Raw genomic sequence first — 14267 nt, forward strand, 5'->3', positions numbered from 1 at the left:
ACAGCCGAAAGAGCGCACCCGTCTATGTGGCAAAATAGTGGGATGATTTCTGGGTAGAGGTGACAAGCCTACCGAGCCTGGTGATAGCTGGTTATCCAAGATAGAATCTTAGTTCAACCTTAAGTTTACCCACAGAATAACCTAATCTCCCTGTAAACTTAATTGTTAGTCTAAAGAGGGACAGCTCTTTAGACACTAGGAAAAAACCTTACATAGAGAGTAAAAACCCCCGTTACCATAGTTGGCCTAAAAGCAGCCATCAATTAAGAAAGCGTTCAAGCTCAACGTCAACCACCCGAAAAACCCCAAACATGTTATTGAACTCCTCAAATCACATTGGATTAATCTATCACCCTATAGAAGCAATAATGCTAGTATAAGTAACATGAACTCTCTCTCCCCACTGCATAAGCCTAAATCAGATCGAAAACCTCACTGATACTTAACAGCCCAGTACCAATAAATACAAACAAGCCCGTACTACTTTCACTGTTAATCCAACACAGGCATGCTTTCAAGGAAAGGTTAAAAAAAGTAAAAGGAACTCGGCAAACTCAGCCCCGCCTGTTTACCAAAAACATCACCTCTAGCATTACCAGTATTAGAGGCACTGCCTGCCCAGTGACATACGTTTAACGGCCGCGGTACCCTGACCGTGCAAAGGTAGCATAATCACTTGTTCTTTAAATAGGGACTCGCATGAATGGCAACACGAGGGTTTAACTGTCTCTTACTTTTAACCAGTGAAATTGACCTATCCGTGAAGAGGCGGATATAAAACAATAAGACGAGAAGACCCTATGGAGCTTTAATTTACTAATGCAACTAAGAACCATATAAACCCACGGGCCCTAAAATTTCTACACCTGCATTAAAAATTTTGGTTGGGGCGGCCTCGGAGCACAAATAAACCTCCGAATGATCCATGCCAAGGCTTCACAAGCCAAAGCGAACTAACACCCACAATTGATCCAATAATTTGATCAACGGAACAAGTTACCCTAGGGATAACAGCGCAATTCTATTCTAGAGTCCATATCAACAATAGAGTTTACGACCTCGATGTTGGATCAGGACATCCTAATGGTGCAGCAGCTATTAAGGGTTCGTTTGTTCAACGATTAAAGTCCTACGTGATCTGAGTTCAGACCGGAGCAATCCAGGTCGGTTTCTATCTATTTTACATTTCTCCCTGTACGAAAGGACAAGAGAAATAGGGCCTACTTCACAAAGCGCCCTCACCATATAAATGACTTAGTCTTAATTTATCAAAATATTACATACCCCACCCAAGAGCAGGGTTTGTTAAGATGGCAGAGCCCGGTAATTGCATAAAACTTAAAACTTTATAACCAGAGGTTCAACCCCTCTTCTTAACACCATGACCACAATAAACCTCCTACTCCTTATTATACCCACACTAGCCGCCATGGCATTTCTTACACTCGTCGAACGAAAGCTATTAGGGTGTATACAACTACGCAAAGGACCTAACATTGTAGGCCCCTATGGGCTACTACAGCCATTCGCCGATGCAATAAAACTCTTCACTAAAGAACCCCTAAAACCCTCAACATCCAGCACTATCCTCTATATCACAGCACCCACTCTAGCCTTCTCCATCGCCCTCCTCCTATGAACCCCCCTCCCCATACCCAACCCTCTAATTAACTTCAACCTAGGACTCCTGTTTATCCTAGCCATATCCAGCCTAACCGTCTACTCTATTCTATGATCTGGATGAGCATCAAACTCAAACTACGCTCTAATCGGAGCCCTACGAGCCGTCGCCCAAATAATCTCATACGAAGTTACCCTCACCATCATTCTACTATCAGTCTTACTAACAAGCGGCTCATTCAACCTCAACATGCTCATCACAACACAAGAGCACCTCTGACTCATCCTACCATCATGGCCACTAGCTATAATATGATTTACCTCCACACTAGCAGAAACAAACCGAACCCCCTTTGATCTCATAGAAGGCGAATCAGAACTTGTATCAGGCTTCAACATTGAATATTCTGCAGGCCCATTCGCCCTGTTCTTCATAGCCGAATACATAAACATTATCATAATAAATGCCCTAACAACTACAATCTTTCTAGGTACATCCTACCCTGTTCACTCACCAGAATTATTCACAACATGCTTCACCATCAAAACACTCCTCCTAACTTCCCTATTCCTATGAATCCGAGCAGCATACCCTCGATTCCGCTACGATCAACTTATACACCTATTATGAAAAAATTTCCTCCCACTCACACTAGCACTCCTCATATGAAGCACCTCAATACCCATCGCAATCTCCAGCATTCCCCCCCAAACCTAGAAATATGTCTGATAAAAGAATTACTTTGATAGAGTAAATAATAGAGGCCCCAACCCTCTTATTTCTAGGATTGCAGGCCTCGGACCTACTCCTGAGAACCCAAACTTCTCCGTGCTACCCCTCACACTCCATCCTACAGTAAGGTCAGCTAAATAAGCTATCGGGCCCATGCCCCGAAAATGTTGGTCACATCCTTCCCGTACTAATCAACCCACTAGCCCAACTTATTATCTACACTACAGTAATCACAGGCACACTCATTACAATACTGAGCTCACACTGATTCCTCACCTGAACAGGCCTAGAAATAAACATACTAGCCTTCATCCCAACCTTAATCAAAAAAACAAACCCTCGCTCCACAGAAGCCGCTACCAAGTATTTCCTAACACAATCCACTGCATCCATAATCCTCATAATAGCAATTATCTCTAACAACCTACTATCAGGGTACTGAACAATAACAAATTACACCGACCAATTCCCACCCCTGATAATAACAATTGCCCTTACCATAAAACTGGGAATGGCCCCCTTCCACTTTTGAGTTCCAGAAGTCACTCAAGGAACACCCTTAACCTCTGGTCTACTCCTCCTCACATGACAAAAACTAGCCCCCATCTCAATCATATACCAAATTCACCCATCAACCAACACCTACATTCTACTAACCCTCTCAACCCTGTCTATTGCAGTAGGCAGTTGAGGAGGCCTCAATCAAACACAACTACGCAAAATCTTAGGGTACTCTTCAATCACCCACACAGGTTGAATAACAATAACACTAGCATATAACCCAACCATTACAACCCTTTATCTGACTATCTATATCACCTTGACAACTACAATATTCCTAACTCTCAACCTAAACTCAAGCACTACAACCCTTATACTATCTAATACCTGAAATAAATCAGCCTACCTAATACCACTAATGACATCCACCCTTTTATCCCTAGGAGGCCTACCCCCCCTAACCGGCTTCCTACCCAAATGAATCACCATCCAAGAACTCACAATAAATAATAACTTTATCATCCCCACTATCATAATCGCCATAACCCTACTTAACCTATATTTCTACATACGCCTAGTCTACGCCATCTCCCTAACACTTCTTCCCACACCTAACAATACAAAAATAACATGACAACTTGAGAACACAAAACCCACACTCCTCATCCCCGCACTCACCACTATCTCCACCCTCCTACTACCAATCTCCCCCCTAATCCTATCTATCCCCTAGGAATTTAGGTTAAACAAGACCAAGGGCCTTCAAAGCCCTCAGTAAGTAGAGCTACTTAATTTCTGAAATATATAAGGACTGCAGACGCCTACTCTGCATCAACTGAACGCAAACCAATCACTTTAATTAAGCTAAGCCCTTGCTAGGTCAATGGGACTCGAACCCACAAAAATTTAGTTAACAGCTAAATACCCTAACCAACTGGCCTTGACCTACTTCTCCCGCCGCAGGGAAAAAAGGCGGGAGAAGCCCCGGCAGAAGTTTTAAACTGCTCCTTTGAACTTGCAATTCAATATGAAAATCACCTCGAGGCTGGTAAAAAGAGGGTTGGACCTCTGTCTTTAGGTTTACAGCCTAATGCCTACTCAGCCATCTTACCCTCCCTTTCCTTTTTTTACCCACTCATGCTCATCAATCGTTGACTATTTTCAACAAACCATAAAGATATTGGAACCTTATACCTATTATTCGGCGCATGAGCCGGGGTTATAGGTATAGCCCTAAGTCTTCTCATTCGGGCTGAACTAGGCCAACCCGGTAATCTGCTAGGTAATGACCACATCTACAATGTTATTGTAACGGCCCATGCATTCGTCATAATCTTTTTCATGGTCATACCTATTATGATTGGAGGCTTCGGAAATTGATTAGTACCTCTGATAATTGGCGCCCCTGATATAGCATTCCCCCGTTTAAACAACATAAGTTTCTGACTCCTTCCCCCTTCCTTCCTGCTACTAATAGCATCAACCGTAGTAGAAGCCGGCGCCGGGACAGGTTGGACAGTATATCCTCCTCTGTCAGGAAATTTTTCCCACCCCGGAGCCTCTGTGGACCTAGTCATCTTCTCTCTCCACCTAGCGGGCATTTCCTCCATCCTAGGGGCCATTAACTTCATTACCACTATTATTAACATAAAACCCCCTGCAATATCCCAATATCAAACCCCTTTATTTGTCTGATCGATCCTAATTACAGCAATCCTCCTACTCCTCTCCCTACCAGTCTTAGCCGCCGGCATCACCATGTTATTAACAGACCGCAACCTCAACACCACTTTCTTTGACCCTGTTGGAGGAGGAGACCCTATCCTATACCAACACCTATTTTGATTCTTCGGCCATCCCGAAGTCTATATCCTCATCCTCCCCGGATTCGGGATAATCTCCCATATTGTAACTCACTATTCTGGAAAAAAAGAACCGTTTGGATATATAGGAATAGTCTGAGCTATAATGTCAATCGGTTTTCTAGGCTTTATTGTATGAGCCCATCATATGTTTACAGTTGGCATAGACGTGGACACACGGGCCTACTTTACCTCCGCCACTATAATTATTGCAATCCCCACAGGCGTCAAAGTTTTTAGCTGACTTGCCACACTCCACGGGGGTAATATTAAATGATCCCCCGCAATACTCTGAGCCCTGGGCTTTATCTTTCTATTCACCGTAGGAGGCCTGACCGGCATTATCTTAGCAAACTCATCCCTAGACATTGTACTACACGACACATATTACGTCGTTGCCCACTTCCATTATGTTTTATCAATAGGAGCCGTCTTTGCCATCATAGGAGGCTTCATCCACTGATTCCCTTTATTTTCAGGCTATACATTAAACCAAACTTACGCCAAAGCCCACTTCATCGTTACATTCGTAGGTGTAAACCTAACCTTTTTCCCACAACACTTCCTCGGCTTATCTGGAATACCCCGACGCTACTCCGACTACCCCGATGCCTATACCACATGAAACATCCTGTCATCTGTGGGCTCCTTTATTTCACTAACAGCAACAATTCTAATAATCTATATAATCTGAGAAGCTTTCGCCTCAAAACGTAAAGTACTACTAACCGAACAACCCTCCACTAGCCTAGAGTGATTAAACGGATGCCCCCCACCCCACCACACATTCGAAGAACCAGCTTATATTAAACTGAGTGAAAAAGGAGAGAGTCGAACCCCCTAAAACTGGTTTCAAGCCAGCCCTATAGCCCCTATAACTTTTTCAACGAGATATTAGAAAAATTATTTCATAGCTTTGTCAAAGCTAAGCTATAGGTTAAACCCTATATATCTTGCATGGCTCATCCAGTTCAACTAGGCCTACAAGATGCCACATCCCCTGTCATAGAAGAACTAGTTACTTTCCATGATCATGCCCTTATAGCCATATTTTTAATTAGCTTTCTAATCTTATATGCCCTATCTGCAACACTCACAACAAAACTAACCAACACTAATATCACGGACGCCCAAGAAATAGAAACCATTTGAACCATTTTACCCGCAGTTATCTTAGTCCTAATCGCCCTCCCATCTCTGCGCATCCTATATATAACAGACGAAATCAACAACCCCTCCTTTACTATCAAATCGATCGGACATCAATGATACTGAACCTATGAATACACAGATTACGGGGGCCTAATCTTCAACTCCTACATACTACCCCCATTATTTCTAAATCCGGGTGACCTTCGACTTCTAGAAGTTGATAATCGAGTGGTCCTCCCAATTGAAGCTCCTGTCCGTATAATAATTACATCTCAAGACGTACTACACTCATGAACCATCCCTACATTAGGCCTAAAAACAGACGCAGTACCCGGACGCCTGAACCAAACCGTATTTACAGCCACACGACCAGGCGTCTACTATGGACAATGCTCAGAAATTTGCGGCGCAAACCACAGCTTCATGCCAATCGTCGCAGAACTAATTCCATTAAAGATCTTTGAAATAGGACCTGTATTCACCCTGTAACCCCTAAAACACTTTGCAGACCCACTGTACAGCTGTTTCAGCATTAACCTTTTAAGTTAAAGATTGAGGGCATACCCTCTGCAGTGAATGCCCCAACTAGATACATCCACATGATTTATTACCATTATATCAATACTTCCTACACTATACCTTATCACACAATTAAAACTGCTAAGTACAAACTACTATCAACCCCCCTCACAAAAAAACCCCAATTTACAGGCCCACAACATATACTGACAACCAAAATGAACGAAAATCTATTTACCCCATTCTCAACCCCAACAATCCTAGGACAATCCGCCACAATCCCAATCACCATATTCCCCACGCTACTAATCCCAACCTCTAAACACCTCATCAACAACCAGCTAGTCACCATTCAACAAAATCTCACCAAACTTACCCTAAAACAAATAATAGCACCCCACAATGCTAAAGGACAATCTTGATCTCTAATACTAATATCCTTAATCACCTTTATTACCATAACCAATCTCCTAGGACTTCTACCCTACTCATTCACGCCAACCACCCAACTCTCTATAAACTTAGCCATGGCAATCCCCCTGTGGACAGGCACGATCATTACTGGCCTTCGCTTTAAAACTAAAAACTCCCTAGCCCACATTCTACCACAAGGCACACCCACACCCCTTATTCCCATACTAGTAATAATCGAGACCATTAGTCTACTTATTCAACCAATAGCCCTAGCTGTACGACTAACTGCTAATATCACAGCTGGCCATCTATTAATTCACCTAATCGGAAATACTGTATTAACACTATCAACCGTCAGCCTCTCCACCACCCTACTAATTTCCATGCTCCTAGCACTATTAACCATCTTAGAAGTCGCAGTTGCCTTAATTCAAGCCTACGTCTTCACACTCTTAGTCAGCCTATACCTACATAACAACACCTAATGACCCACCAACTCCATGCCTATCACATAGTTAAACCCAGCCCTTGACCATTAACAGGAGCCCTATCAGCTTTTCTATTAACATCCGGCTTAATCATATGGTTTCACTTCTACTCCATTACCCTATTAACACTAGGCCTGCTAACCAATGCACTAACCATATACCAATGATGACGTGACATCATTCGAGAGAGCACCTATCAAGGCCACCACACAGTACCTGTCCAAAAAGGCCTTCGATACGGAATAGCATTATTTATCATCTCAGAGGTCTTCTTCTTCGCCGGCTTCTTCTGAGCGTTTTACCACTCAAGCCTCGCCCCAACACCCCATTTAGGATGTCACTGACCGCCAACAGGAATTACCCCCTTAAACCCTCTAGAAGTACCCCTTCTAAACACCTCTGTACTGCTCGCATCAGGAATCACAATCACCTGAGCCCACCATAGCCTCATAACCAACAGTCGAAAACAAACCATCCAAGCCTTACTTATTACAATCCTACTAGGCATTTACTTCACCCTACTACAAATCTCAGAATACTTCGAAGCACCCTTCACCATTTCTGATGGCATTTATGGTTCAACATTTTTCGTCGCCACAGGTTTCCACGGACTTCACGTTATCATTGGATCCACATTCCTCCTCATCTGCTTCATTCGCCAATTACTCTACCACTTCACATCAAGCCACCACTTCGGCTTCGAGGCCGCCGCCTGATATTGACATTTCGTAGATGTCATTTGACTATTCCTCTATATTTCTATTTACTGATGAGGATCCTACTCTTTTAGTATAATTAGTACAATTGACTTCCAATCAATTAGCTTTGATAGTATTCAAAAAAGAGTAATCAACCTAATACTAGCCTTAATAATCAATACCCTCTTAACCTCACTATTAACAATCATCATATTCTGATTACCCCAACTCAACTCCTATGCAGAAAAAACTGACCCTTACGAATGCGGATTTGACCCTCTAAACCCAGCTCGCATTCCATTCTCAATAAAATTTTTCCTAGTCGCCATTACCTTCCTACTATTCGACCTGGAAATTGCCCTACTACTGTCCCTGCCATGAGCTCTCCAAACAACAAATCTTTCAACAATAATCAAAACATCCATCATATTCATTACCATTCTAATCCTCAGCCTAGCCTACGAATGAACCCAAAAAGGACTAGACTGAACTGAATTGGTAAGTAGTTTAAACAAAACAAATGATTTCGACTCATTAGATTATGATAACCATACTAACCAAATGACCCCCACCTACATAAACATTATATTGGCATTCACCATCTCACTTCTAGGCATATTAATCTACCGCTCACACCTAATAGCATCTCTCCTCTGCCTAGAAGGTATAATAATATCACTCTTTATCATAACTGCCCTCATAGCCTCAAATGCACACTCCCCCCTAATCAACATTATACCCATCATCATACTAGTATTTGCTGCTTGCGAGGCGGCAGTAGGCCTCGCCCTACTAATTTCAATCTCCAACACATATGGACTAGATCACATCAACAACTTAAGCCTGCTTCAATGTTAAAAATAATTATCCCCACAACCATACTACTACCAACAACATGACTCTCCAAAAACAACACAATCTGGATCAACTTAACCACGCACAGCCTAACTATCAGCCTCATTCCCTTACTATTTTTTAACCAAACCGACAATAACCTTCTCAACCACTCAACTTATTTATCTTCCGACCCACTAACAACACCCCTCTTAATACTAACTGCCTGACTGCTACCCCTCATAATCATGGCAAGCCAGTACCACCTATGTAATGAACCCCCCTCACAAAAAAAACTCTACCTCTCTATAATAATCTTTCTACAAATCACCCTAATCCTAACATTTATAGCCACAGAACTGATCATATTCTACATCCTATTCGAAACCACCCTCATCCCAACCCTCATTATCATCACTAAATGAGGCAACCAAGCAGAACGCCTCAACGCAGGCACATACTTTCTATTTTACACTCTAACCGGTTCCCTACCCCTGCTCATCATATTAATATACACCCACAACAAAACAGGCTCACTAAACATCACACTACTAACACTCACAGACCAAAAACTAACAACCACATGATCCCACAACCTCACTTGACTAGCATGCATAATAGCCTTTATAACAAAACTACCCCTGTACGGCCTACACCTATGACTTCCCAAAGCCCATGTCGAAGCCCCCATTGCAGGCTCAATAGTTCTTGCCGCAGTACTCCTGAAGCTGGGCGGCTATGGAATGATACGACTCACTTCCATCCTTAATCCCCTAACAGAATATATAGCCTATCCGTTCCTTATACTATCCCTATGGGGCATAATCATAACAAGCTCTATCTGCCTTCGACAAACAGACCTAAAATCGCTCATCGCATATTCCTCCGTAAGCCATATAGCCCTAGTAATCGTGGCCTCCCTTATCCAAACTCCCTGAAGCTTCTCCGGTGCAACCATCCTCATAATTGCCCACGGACTCACCTCCTCCATATATTTCTGCTTAGCTAACTCGAACTACGAGCGCACCCACAGCCGCATCATACTGCTATCCCGAGGACTTCAAATCCTACTCCCACTAATAACTTTCTGGTGATTTATAGCAAACCTCACCAACCTTGCCCTACCACCCACCATCAATCTAATCGGAGAACTCTTCGTAATCACAGCTTCATTTTCTTGATCTAAAATTACTATAATTCTAATAGGACTCAACATACTAATCACAGCCCTCTATTCTCTCCACATGTTCGTCACAATACAACGAGGAGCACTCACACACCACATAATCAACATAAAACCCCCCTTCACACGAGAAAATACACTAATATTCATACACCTTGCCCCAACCATTCTCCTATCTCTCAATCCCAACACCATTCTAGGACTTACCGCCTGTAAACATAGTTTAATCAAAACATTAGACTGTGAATCTAATTATAGAAGCCTACCACTTCTTGTTTACCGAGAAGACCTACAAGGGCTGCTAACCCATGCTTCCGTACTTAAAACTACGGCCTTCTCAACTTTTAAAGGATAACAGCTATCCATTGGTCTTAGGAACCAAAAACATTGGTGCAACTCCAAATAAAAGTAATAACCATGTGCACCTCCATTATAATAATAACCCTCACCTCTCTAACCTTTCCAATCTTTGCCACCTTTATTAACCCCAACAAAACACACTCATACCCAAACTACGTAAAAACAACTATAATATATACCTTCATCACTAGCCTTATTCCAACAACCCTATACATTTTCTCAAACCAAGAAACAACCATCTGAAGCTGACACTGAATAATAACCCAAACATTAGATCTAACACTAAGCTTCAAACTAGATTACTTTTCCATAATATTCATCCCAATCGCACTATTCATCACCTGATCCATTATGGAGTTCTCACTATGATACATAAGTTCAGACCCAAACATCAACCAATTCTTCAAATATCTCCTCACTTTTCTAATTACTATACTAATCCTAGTTACCGCTAACAACCTCTTCCAGCTCTTCATCGGCTGAGAAGGCGTCGGAATCATATCTTTCCTCCTAATTAGCTGATGACATGCTCGAACAGATGCCAACACAGCAGCCATCCAAGCAGTTCTATACAACCGCATTGGCGACATTGGCCTTATCCTGGCCATAGCATGGTTCCTCCTACATTACAACTCATGAGACTTCCAACAAATACTAGCCTTAAACCCCAGCCCAAGCTCCCTTCCACTAATAGGCCTCCTCCTAGCAGCAGTGGGGAAATCAGCCCAATTTGGTCTTCATCCTTGACTACCTTCTGCCATAGAAGGCCCAACCCCAGTTTCAGCCCTACTTCACTCCAGCACCATAGTTGTTGCTGGAGTATTCCTACTCATTCGCTTCCACCCCTTAATAGAAAACAACATACTAATTCAGAACCTCACACTATGCCTAGGAGCTATCACTACCCTATTCATAGCCATCTGCGCCCTCACACAAAATGACATTAAAAAGATCGTAGCTTTCTCCACTTCAAGCCAACTAGGCCTGATAATAGTCACTATCGGCATTAACCAACCACACCTAGCGTTCCTGCACATCTGTACCCACGCCTTCTTTAAAGCCATACTCTTTATCTGCTCCGGGTCCATTATCCATAACTTAAACAACGAACAAGACATCCGAAAAATAGGAGGCCTATTTAAAACGATACCACTCACCTCAACTTCCCTAGTTATTGGCAACCTAGCACTCACAGGAATACCCTTCCTCACAGGCTTCTACTCCAAAGATCTCATTATCGAAGCCACAAACACGTCATATACCAACGCCTGAGCCCTATCTATCACTCTCATCGCCACCTCCCTAACGAGCGCCTATAGCACTCGAACTATCCTCCTTACCCTAACAGGACAACCCCGCTTCCCAGCCCTAACAAACATCAATGAAAACAACCCCGCCCTGCTAAACCCAATCAAACGCCTTGCAATAGCCAGCATAATTGTAGGATTCCTCATTACCAACAACATCCCCCCTACTTCACTCCCCCAACCAGCAATACCACCCTACCTGAAACTCTCAGCCCTATACATAACCACCCTAGGCTTCATCACCGCCCTAGACCTTACCCTCATAGCTAACAAATTAAAAGTAAAAACCCCATCACGAACATTCAAATTCTCCAACATACTAGGCTACTTCCCCACCACCACCCACCGCACAATTCCTTACCAAAACCTACTTATAAGTCAAAACTTAGCTCTTCTCCTACTAGACTCAATATGACTAGAAAAATCAATACCCAAAGCGATTTCACAAACACATATTACCATCTCCACAACAGCAACCACTCAAAAAGGTATAATCAAACTCTACTTCCTCTCTTTCCTCATCCCACTCACCCTGACCCTGCTCCTAATAATATAATCTATTACCCCGAGTAATCTCAATTACGATATACACACCAACAAATAATGTCCAACCAGCAACTACTACCAATCAACGCCCATAATCATACAAGGCACCCGCACCAATAGAATCACCCCGAACCAACTCCAACCCCTCCCCCTCAAAAACCACCCAATTACCCATATCATTAAGACTAACCACCACTACCACCTCATCAAACTCCAGAACCCATAAAACCAACCCCACCTCCATCATCAACCCCACTAAAAAGCATCCAAAAACCTCAAACCCTGAACCCCATGTCTCAGGATACTCCTCAATAGCTATCGCCGCAGTATAACCAAAAACAACCATCATACCCCCCAAATAAATTAAAAACATCACCAAGCCCAAATAAGCCCCACCATAATTCAAAATAATTATACAACCAACCACACCACTAACAATCAATGCTAAACCCCCATAAATAGGAGAAGGCTTAGAAGAAAAGCCCACAAATCCCATAACTAATAACACACTCAATGTAAACAAAACGTACGTCATCGCTTCCATATGGACTCTAACCATAACCAATGACACGAAAAACCATCGTTGTATTTCAACTACAAAAGCACCAAATGACCCCAGTACGTAAATCTAACCCTATCATAAAAATAATCAATCACTCCTTTATTGACTTACCCACCCCATCCAACATCTCTATCTGATGAAATTTCGGCTCACTTCTCGCAACCTGCCTAGTTCTACAAATCATCACAGGCCTATTCCTAGCAATACACTACTCACCAGACACCTCCTCCGCCTTCTCTTCAATCGCACACATCATTCGAGACGTAAACTATGGCTGAACCATCCGCTATCTCCACGCTAACGGCGCCTCCATATTATTCATCTGCCTCTTCCTACATGTAGGCCGAGGCCTCTACTACGGCTCATACCTTCTCTTACAAACCTGAAACATTGGCATCATACTCCTACTCATGACTATAGCAACAGCCTTCATAGGCTACGTACTCCCATGAGGCCAAATATCATTCTGAGGGGCAACAGTGATTACAAACCTACTCTCAGCAGTACCATACATCGGAACCAACCTCGTCCAATGAGTCTGGGGCGGACCCGCCATTGACAACCCAACTCTAATACGATTTTTCACCCTGCACTTCACCCTACCATTTGGCATTGTCGCCCTCACAACCGTGCACTTACTATTCCTACACGAAACAGGATCAAATAACCCTTGCGGAATCTCCTCCGACCCAGACAAAATCACCTTTCACCCCTACTACACAATTAAAGATATCCTAGGCCTAATCCTCCTCCTCTTTGCCTTAATAATATTAACACTACTCTCACCCGACCTTTTAAGCGACCCAGACAACTACATCCCAGCCGACCCACTAAACACCCCTCCGCATATCAAACCAGAATGGTATTTCTTATTCGCATACGCAATCCTACGATCCGTCCCCAACAAATTAGGAGGCGTACTAGCACTCTTCCTGTCAATCCTCATTCTAGCAGTCATTCCCATACTCCACAAATCTAAACAACAAAGCATGATATTCCGCCCACTCAGCCAATCCCTATTCTGACTCCTAGTCACAACCCTACTAACCCTCACTTGAATTGGAAGCCAACCAGTAATCCAACCCTTTATCACTATTGGCCAAGTAGCATCTGTATTATATTTTACAACAATCCTAATCCTTATACCACTAGCCGCCCAGATCGAGAACAACTTACTCAAATGGACCTGCCCTCGTAGTATAAACTAATGCACTGGTCTTGTAAACCAGAGATGGAACACTTCCCTAGGGTAATCAGAAAGAAAGCGCTTAGCTCCACCACCAACACCCAAAACTGGCATTCTAACTTAAACTACTTTCTGTATCTTATGTTGTACAAACCCCACAGTACAATTTTAGTACCAACCCATCTTTAATGTCACTATGTAATTCGTGCATTACTGCTAGTCACCATGAATAATATATAGTACTGTATGTGTTTAACTGTACATAAAACATACTTTTACATACTTACCCCAACTTCCAGACA

The 14267-nt window shown here is 42.8% G+C and overlaps 13 protein-coding genes across 13 annotated transcripts, besides 23 other annotated features; 12 read left to right on the forward strand and 1 right to left on the reverse strand. All coding sequences in view use genetic code 2, as the record gives it.

Moving 5' to 3' along the window:
* Window positions 1-1304, forward strand: part of an rRNA (l-rRNA) that runs on past the window's edge.
* Window positions 1305-1379, forward strand: a tRNA (tRNA-Leu).
* A 2-nt stretch (window positions 1380-1381) lies between these two features.
* On the forward strand, window positions 1382-2336 carry ND1 (NADH dehydrogenase subunit 1). The gene has a single exon. A coding segment is annotated over exon 1 (955 nt).
* Window positions 2337-2405, forward strand: a tRNA (tRNA-Ile).
* Window positions 2403-2474, reverse strand: a tRNA (tRNA-Gln).
* Window position 2475: 1 nt separating this feature from the next.
* Window positions 2476-2543, forward strand: a tRNA (tRNA-Met).
* Window positions 2544-3585, forward strand: ND2 (NADH dehydrogenase subunit 2). Its single transcript has one exon. A coding segment is annotated over exon 1 (1042 nt).
* Window positions 3586-3652, forward strand: a tRNA (tRNA-Trp).
* Window positions 3653-3659: 7 nt separating this feature from the next.
* Window positions 3660-3728, reverse strand: a tRNA (tRNA-Ala).
* Window position 3729: 1 nt separating this feature from the next.
* Window positions 3730-3802, reverse strand: a tRNA (tRNA-Asn).
* A 1-nt stretch (window position 3803) lies between these two features.
* Window positions 3804-3835: an origin of replication (ori-L).
* Window positions 3834-3901, reverse strand: a tRNA (tRNA-Cys).
* Window positions 3902-3966, reverse strand: a tRNA (tRNA-Tyr).
* A 25-nt stretch (window positions 3967-3991) lies between these two features.
* Window positions 3992-5533, forward strand: COX1 (cytochrome c oxidase subunit I; the record flags this gene model as incomplete). Its single annotated transcript has 1 exon — window positions 3992-5533. A coding segment is annotated over exon 1 (1542 nt), but the record flags the coding sequence as incomplete, so codon positions are not given.
* Window positions 5534-5601, reverse strand: a tRNA (tRNA-Ser).
* A 3-nt stretch (window positions 5602-5604) lies between these two features.
* Window positions 5605-5672, forward strand: a tRNA (tRNA-Asp).
* A 1-nt stretch (window position 5673) lies between these two features.
* Window positions 5674-6357, forward strand: COX2 (cytochrome c oxidase subunit II). Its single transcript has one exon. It carries the CDS (start codon window positions 5674-5676, stop codon window positions 6355-6357), a length of 684 nt encoding a protein of 227 aa, YP_007183091.1.
* Window positions 6358-6379: 22 nt separating this feature from the next.
* Window positions 6380-6444, forward strand: a tRNA (tRNA-Lys).
* ATP8 (ATP synthase F0 subunit 8) lies at window positions 6445-6651 on the forward strand. Its single transcript has one exon. It carries the CDS (start codon window positions 6445-6447, stop codon window positions 6649-6651), a length of 207 nt encoding a protein of 68 aa, YP_007183092.1.
* ATP6 (ATP synthase F0 subunit 6) lies at window positions 6606-7286 on the forward strand. The gene has a single exon. It carries the CDS (start codon window positions 6606-6608, stop codon window positions 7284-7286), a length of 681 nt encoding a protein of 226 aa, YP_007183093.1.
* On the forward strand, window positions 7286-8069 carry COX3 (cytochrome c oxidase subunit III). Its single transcript has one exon. A coding segment is annotated over exon 1 (784 nt).
* Window positions 8070-8137, forward strand: a tRNA (tRNA-Gly).
* ND3 (NADH dehydrogenase subunit 3) lies at window positions 8138-8483 on the forward strand. The gene has a single exon. A coding segment is annotated over exon 1 (346 nt).
* Window positions 8484-8548, forward strand: a tRNA (tRNA-Arg).
* ND4L (NADH dehydrogenase subunit 4L) lies at window positions 8549-8845 on the forward strand. The gene has a single exon. The coding sequence runs from the start codon at window positions 8549-8551 to the stop codon at window positions 8843-8845; it is 297 nt and encodes a 98-aa protein (YP_007183096.1).
* On the forward strand, window positions 8839-10216 carry ND4 (NADH dehydrogenase subunit 4). The gene has a single exon. A coding segment is annotated over exon 1 (1378 nt).
* Window positions 10217-10285, forward strand: a tRNA (tRNA-His).
* Window positions 10286-10344, forward strand: a tRNA (tRNA-Ser).
* Window positions 10345-10415, forward strand: a tRNA (tRNA-Leu).
* On the forward strand, window positions 10416-12227 carry ND5 (NADH dehydrogenase subunit 5). The gene has a single exon. It carries the CDS (start codon window positions 10416-10418, stop codon window positions 12225-12227), a length of 1812 nt encoding a protein of 603 aa, YP_007183098.1.
* Window positions 12228-12752, reverse strand: ND6 (NADH dehydrogenase subunit 6). The gene has a single exon. The coding sequence runs from the start codon at window positions 12750-12752 to the stop codon at window positions 12228-12230; it is 525 nt and encodes a 174-aa protein (YP_007183099.1).
* Window positions 12753-12821, reverse strand: a tRNA (tRNA-Glu).
* Window positions 12822-12826: 5 nt separating this feature from the next.
* CYTB (cytochrome b) lies at window positions 12827-13961 on the forward strand. Its single transcript has one exon. A coding segment is annotated over exon 1 (1135 nt).
* A 6-nt stretch (window positions 13962-13967) lies between these two features.
* Window positions 13968-14031, forward strand: a tRNA (tRNA-Thr).
* Window position 14032: 1 nt separating this feature from the next.
* Window positions 14033-14100, reverse strand: a tRNA (tRNA-Pro).
* Window positions 14101-14267: part of a D loop that runs on past the window's edge.

This window comes from Theropithecus gelada, mitochondrion (genome assembly GCF_003255815.1).
Source record: "Theropithecus gelada mitochondrion, complete genome".
In the NCBI taxonomy this organism is placed as follows: Eukaryota; Metazoa; Chordata; class Mammalia; order Primates; family Cercopithecidae; genus Theropithecus; species Theropithecus gelada.